Source organism: Anarrhichthys ocellatus, unplaced genomic scaffold (genome assembly GCF_004355925.1).
Source record: "Anarrhichthys ocellatus isolate YVR2014 unplaced genomic scaffold, GSC_Weel_1.0 scaffold1971, whole genome shotgun sequence".
NCBI lineage: Eukaryota > Metazoa > Chordata > Actinopteri > Perciformes > Anarhichadidae > Anarrhichthys > Anarrhichthys ocellatus.
Window position 1 is genome coordinate 2,423 of NW_022281945.1, and position 6,679 is coordinate 9,101.

At 45.4% G+C, this 6,679-nt stretch overlaps 1 protein-coding gene across 1 annotated transcript in view; it reads left to right on the forward strand.

The window, feature by feature from the left end:
* Positions 1–6,673, forward strand: part of LOC116378019 (dematin-like) — an 8,362-nt gene extending 1,689 nt beyond the window's left edge. Inside the window, exons 3-11 of the mRNA XM_031839815.1 lie at positions 918–1,061; positions 1,449–1,493; positions 1,775–1,883; positions 2,015–2,059; positions 2,132–2,260; positions 5,045–5,142; positions 5,226–5,331; positions 5,408–5,463; positions 5,871–6,673. Of these exons, the coding sequence (XP_031695675.1) occupies positions 918–1,061; positions 1,449–1,493; positions 1,775–1,883; positions 2,015–2,059; positions 2,132–2,260; positions 5,045–5,142; positions 5,226–5,331; positions 5,408–5,463; positions 5,871–6,035 (897 nt within the window). The 3' untranslated portion in view covers positions 6,036–6,673. The remainder of the gene's footprint in view (positions 1–917; positions 1,062–1,448; positions 1,494–1,774; positions 1,884–2,014; positions 2,060–2,131; positions 2,261–5,044; positions 5,143–5,225; positions 5,332–5,407; positions 5,464–5,870) is intronic.
* Positions 6,674–6,679: the final 6 nt, after the last annotated feature.

The window sequence follows — 6,679 nt, forward strand, 5'->3', positions numbered from 1 at the left end:
AAACAAACACCTGAAACACAACTAAAACAAACACCTGAAACACAACTGAAACACAACTAAAACAAACACCTGAAACACAACGAAAACAAACACCTGAAACACACCTGAAACACAACTAAAACAAATAACTGAAACACACCTGAAACACAACTAAAACAAACACCTGAAACACACTGGAAACACAGCTGACACACACCTGAAACAAAACGAAAACAAACACCTGAAACACAACGAAAACAAACACCTGAAAAACACACCACAAACACCTGAAACACACACCTTAAACACAACTAAAACAAACACCTGAAACACAACTGAAACACACCTCAAACAAACACCTGCAACACACCTCAATCAAACACCTGAAACACAACTAAAACAAACACCTGAAACACAATGAAAACAAACACCTGAAACACAACTAAAACAAACACCTGAAACACAACTGAAACAAACACCTGAAAAACAACTGAAACACAACTAAAACAAACACCTGAAACACAACTGAAACAAACACCTGAAACACAACTAAAACAAACACCTGAAACACAACTAAAACAAACACCTGAAACACAACTAAAACAAACACCTGAAACACAACTGAAACAAACACCTGAAACACACCTCAAACAAACACATGAAACACACCTCAAACAAACACCTGAAACACACCTCAAACAAACACATGAAACACAACTCAAACAAACACCTGAAACACACCTCAAACAAACACCTGAAACACACCTCAAACAAACACCTGAAACACACCTCAAACAAACACATGAAACACACCTCAAACAAACACATGAAACACACCTGAACACAACTAAAACAAACACCTGAAACAAACCTGAAACACACATGACACACACCTCAAACATCTGTTCCCTGTGTGTGTGCGTGTGTGCTGCGTCCAGGCGCGAGTGAACGACCAGGTGGTCGGCTACAGAGACCTGGCAGCTCTGCCCAGAGATAAAGCTATCCTTCAGGTGGAGAGACCCGACCTGATGACCTACCAACCACACCTCACCTTCTCCCCCCTCGACCCGCCCCGCAGACAAGTACACACACGTTGTCACACACAAACACACACACACACACACACACTAAACTGAATAGTCTGGAATCTTCTCACCTGAAACACCTGTAGACACGTTCAGCAGGTGACATCTCTCCATTATTATTTTGTCTTCCCTGAAAACACAAACAGGTCAGAGTGTGAACTAACATATGAGTAATAATAATAACAAAAACAATATTAATATTATTAATGATATAATAATAATCATTAAGTTACTTTATGTTAAGTTTGTTTCATTCAACCTGAAAACATGAACCTTCCTCTCAGTTTGAGTGTTAATGTGTCTCATTGTGTCTCATTGTCTGTCATTGTGTCTCAGTCTCTCATTGTGTCTCTTTGGCTCTCATTGTGTCTCTCTGGTCTGCAGCGGTCTCTATCTCCTCCTGCCTCGTCTCCTACCATGTCTCCTGAGGTAAGACCTGCTGCCTCCATCTCACAGCCTTCATCTGCTGCTGATGATGATGATGATCCTTGACCCTCGTCTTCAGTTTAAATCACGTCTTTGTTCAAAATGAGACATTTAAAGTCTCTGGTTGTTCTCTGAGGACAAAGCGTCTCTGTTTCTGTCATGTTGTTCTTCATCATCAGGATTTTACTTTGAAAGGTCAAAGATTTTTTCAACCAAAGTGATGCTCGAATCTGTTGATCTAATAAAGTTCAGATAAAAATGATCTGTTTGTGTTTCATCTCCAGGTGAAGGAACGCAGAGCAGAGAGTGACAGCGGCTCACCTGGAGGATCAACGCTGACTCTGCAGGGTGGACGCAAGATCAGTGGAAGCCAGCAGCACTTCCACAGACCAGGTCTCTCTCTCTCTCACACACAGTCACACACACACACACACACACAGAGAAAATCTAATTTAATCTTTTTATGTATTAATACTTTTTAATACTCTGAAACTGAGTCTGAACTGTGAGAACTATGTTTTTAGATAACGGAGCAAATATCTACAGGAAACCTCCCATCTACAAACATGGTGAGCTCTTCATCTTCATCACTGTTTCTGCTGTCACTCTTCTTCGTGTTTATACTCTCCTTGTTTCTTCAGAGGTTAACAAACATGTCGAAGGCGTCATTCAGTCAGCAAAGTTTCCAGCTGCTCAGCCTCCAGATCCAAACCTGCCGTCCAAGATAGAGACCGAGTATTGGCCCTGCCCCCCCTCACTGGCTGCCATGGGTAACACACACACACACACACACACACAACCTATCTGCAGTTTAAGTTTAAAACAGGTTTAAACCTTTGTTGTAACTAAATGTCTTAAACCCAAACTCCACTTGTGGTTTAGTCTTTACATTACATTACAGTCATTTAGCAGACGCTTTTATCCAAAGCGACTTACAATAAGTGTATTCAACATATTCAAGAGAACTACTAGTCACCAGAAGTCATGAGTGCATCTCCTTTAAACAAGCATCTAAGAGCATAAACCAGAGCAGAAGTACAGAAACAAACTAGTATGAATACAATAAGTGGAAGGCTCAGGGTAGGCCTTCTTGAAGAGGTGAGTCTTCAGCCTGATGAAAGATGGGCAGTGACTCTGCTGTCCTGACGTCAGTGGGGAGTTCATTCCACCACTGTGGGGCCAGGACAGAAAACATCCGTGACCGGGTCGATCGGCCGCAGGGACCTCTGAGCGACGGGGCAACCAGTCGCTCCGAGGTAGCAGAGCGAAGTGGTCGGGCGGGGGTGTAGGGCTTGACCATGGCCTGGAGATAGGAAGGAGCTGTTCCTTTCACTGCCCTGTAGGCTAGCACCAGAGTCTTAAACTGGATGCGAGCTCTTACAGGGAGCCAGTGTAGAGAACGGAGAAGGGACGTTGTGTGGGAGAACTTGGGGCGATTGAACACCAGGCGAGCTGCAGTTTTCTGGACAAGCTCCAGAGGTCTGATGGCCGACGCCGGGGCTCCGGCAAGTAGAGAGTTACAGTAGTCCAGACGGGAGATGACAAGAGCCTGGATGAGCACCTGCGCCGTCTCTTCAGTGAGGAAGGGGCGAATCCTCCTGATGTTGTAGAGCAGGAATCTGCAGGAGCGTGTAACCGATGAAATTCGTGCTGAGAATGACAGTTGGTCATCCAGGGTCACACCCAGGTTCCCTGCAGTCCGAGTTGGCGTCACCACGGTATCGTCAATGGTGATGGACAGGTCTCGGTGTCGCATTACTAAGAGAAGTAATGCAAGCGAATAACAGAACCCAGAGATATTGTGTAGAGCGAGAAGAGAAGGGGGCCCAGGACTGAACCTTGTGGAACCCCCAACACGGCCCCCCTCCATGTCACCTGGTAGGATCGACCTGTCAAGTAGGATGCAAACAGGGAGAGTGCAGAGCCTGAGACGCCCATCCCCTCGAGGGTGGAGAGGAGGATCTGGTGGTTCACAGTGTCAAACACTGCAGACAGGTCCAGGAGAATCAGGACAGAGGAGAGAGTTCACTCTCGCTGCGTGTCTGTCGAGTGACCCACTTTGAACCCGGACTGGTGGGGGTCCAAGAGGCTGTTCTGGTGGAGATCGGAAGACAGTTAAGTAGAGACAGCACGTTCAAGTGTTGGAAAGAAAGGGTAGAAGAGAAACCGGTCTGAAGTTCTTGACATCAGAGGGGTCAAGTGATGGTTTCATCAGAAGGGGGGTGACTCTGGCAGTCTTGAAAGCCGTGGGAAAGCATCCTGAAACAAGAGATGTGTTGATGAGGTGGGTGAGGAAAGGAAGGAGCTCAGTCGCAATAGACTGAAGAAGAGGGGAGGGGATCGGGTCAAGGGAGCACGTGGTTAGATGTAACAAGGTTGAGGACCTCGTTAGGGGAGAGGGGAGCCAGATAGGGTAAGATGGGGCATGGAGAGGGGAGGGGGAGCTGTGGGGGAAGAGCTGGAGAGGGTAGAGAGGGAGAGGATGGACAGGGAGAGGGGGGCTGAGAGAAGGAGGATCTGATATCATTTACCTTCTTGTCAAAGAAGTTGGCGAAATCATCAGGGAGAAGGGAGGAAGTAGGAGGAGGGGGTTGGAGGAGTGAAGAGAAGGTTTTTTAGGATTGGAAGCAGAGGTTAGGATTTTGGAGCGGAAGAACTCGGCTTTAGCAGTAGATAGAGTGGTGGAACAAGTGGAAAGAAGAGCTTGGAAGTTAAGAAGGTCCCCAGGGAGTTTGCCTTTTCTCCATTTACGCTCAGCCTCTCTTAGGCTCCGTCTGTCAGTAGGCACTGAGTCAGACAACCACGGGGCAGGTGGAGTTGGCCGTCCTGTCCTGGAAGTGAAGGGACAGAGGTTGTCCAGAGAAGAGGAAAGGGTGGAGAGGAGAAGATCAGTAGCATTATCAGGGGATAGGAGAGAGAAGGATTCAGGGTCAGGGAGAGCAGAGGTAACAGAAGAGGAAAGATCAGCGGGGGAGAGGGATCGAAGATGACTACGGGTAGAAACCATGTGGGTAGGTGGAGGAAGTAAGGAGAGAGGAGAGGGAGAGGGAGTAGGACATGAAATAGTGGTCAGAGCTGGAGGGGAGTGACGGAGAGGTTAGCAGTAGAACAGTGTCTAGTGAAGATGAGATCCAGCTGGTTGCCGGCCTTGTGGGTAGGAGGAGAAGAGGAGGGGTAAAGGTCAAAGGACGAGAGGAAGGAAAGAAGAGGTTCTAATTTATCAGTCTGGATGTTGAAGTCGCCGAGCAGGATGAGTGCTGAGCCATCGTCATGGAAGTGCGAGACTAATGAGTCGAGCTCCTCCAGGAACTCACGAAGAGGGCCTGGTGGGCGATACACAACAGCAATGGTGAGCAAGGAGTTATTTTAGCTGTATTTTTATGAGTTGGTTTGAATTACTATGTTGTTCCCGTGGTATTAGCTCCTCTCCTCAGGTGCGTGTGATATGATCTCAGGGATCAGCTTTTAAACCCTGATAGCTCTGAAGATAATGAGATGCTAAGTGACAGACTGTGTCTGTAGCTCGACCTAACTTTGAGCTTGAACTCTATTAGAGATCGAGTGGAGGAAGAAGAAGGAGCTGCAGGAGGAAGACGAGTTTGAAGACCTGACAGGAGAAGCTGAGATCCTGCAGGAACAAGCTCTAGAAAAGGTTCTTTAGTTACACATCAGAGCAACACACAAACAGACACAAACAGAAGTAACTGATGCTTTCTGTGTTCGTGGTGAGATCAGATCAAGTCCAACCTGGGTCGCCTCATCCTGAAGGAGGAGAAAGAGAAGGCCGGTCACTGTCGGAGGAAGACGCAGTCGCTGCCGGACAGATCGCACATGCACACCAGTAAGACTCTTCTGTCGGCGGCGTCTTTGTGTTCGGGATGAATCTGATCTCAACACTTTCTTTTGTTTGTCTGCAGGTTTGTCAGCTGGTGCATCAAAGTCTCCTTCACACTCCGGCCCGGCTCTGACCAGAGTAAGTGATGAGAGCTGCTGCAGCTTCACCTTCACCACCGATGTGGTTCTGATCAAGTTAAATTACAACAGGAGTTAGAACACACGACGTAGCGATGATCCACTGAGAGCTGATGGTGTTCTGATCCGGTTGGACAGTGAACACAGGAATACAGGTTTTCTATGTATTGTCAGTAAACATACATCAGTATATACGAGTTGGTATATCTGTTGATGTGATAAAGACGATGTCATGGTGCTTGACATGTAAATTCAATGTTTGATTATCTAGTATTCTGTGTGTTTCTGCCGCAGATGGAGATTACATATATTAAATCTAAATACTTCTATTTCTAGGGAGCATAAAAAACACATTTTGTTGAAATGTTTAATATCAAATGTAAAATGATTTTCTTTGTGTGTTTGCAGATGCAGTCTGCAGAGTTCTCCACAGACAGAGATAAAAGAGAAGCAGGTAGAAGTTCTACCCTGAAGCGTTCAGTTTTACAGAGTTACACAAATGCATCACGAATAAAGGAAATGCAACGTATCCTTCAAAGAGTAGAAACAGTACTGATACCTGCAGTACAGTAGCAACAGTACTAATACCTACAATACAGTAGCAACAGTACTGATACCTACAATACAGTAGAAACAGTACTGATACCTACAGTACAGTAGTAACAGTACTAATACCTACAATACAGTAGAAACAGTACTGATACCTACAGTACAGTAGCAACAGTACTAATACCTACAATACAGTAGAAACAGTACTGATACCTACAGTACAGTAGTAACAGTACTAATACCAACAGTACTAATACCTGCAGTACAGTAGCAACAGTACTAATACCTACAATACAGTAGCAACAGTACTGATACCTGCAGTACAGTAGTAACAGTACTGATACCTGCAGTACAGTAGTAACAGTACTGATACCTACAATACAGTAGCAACAGTACTGATACCTACAGTACAGTAGCAACAGTACTAATACCTACAATACAGTAGCAACAGTACTAATACCAACAGTACTAATACCTGCAGTACAGTAGCAACAGTACTAATACCTACAATACAGTAGAAACAGTACTGATACCTACAATACAGTAGTAACAGTACTAATACCAACAGTACTAATACCTGCAGTACAGTAGCAACAGTACTAATACCTACAATACAGTAGAAACAGTACTGATACCTACAGTACAGTAGTAACAGTACTAATACCAAC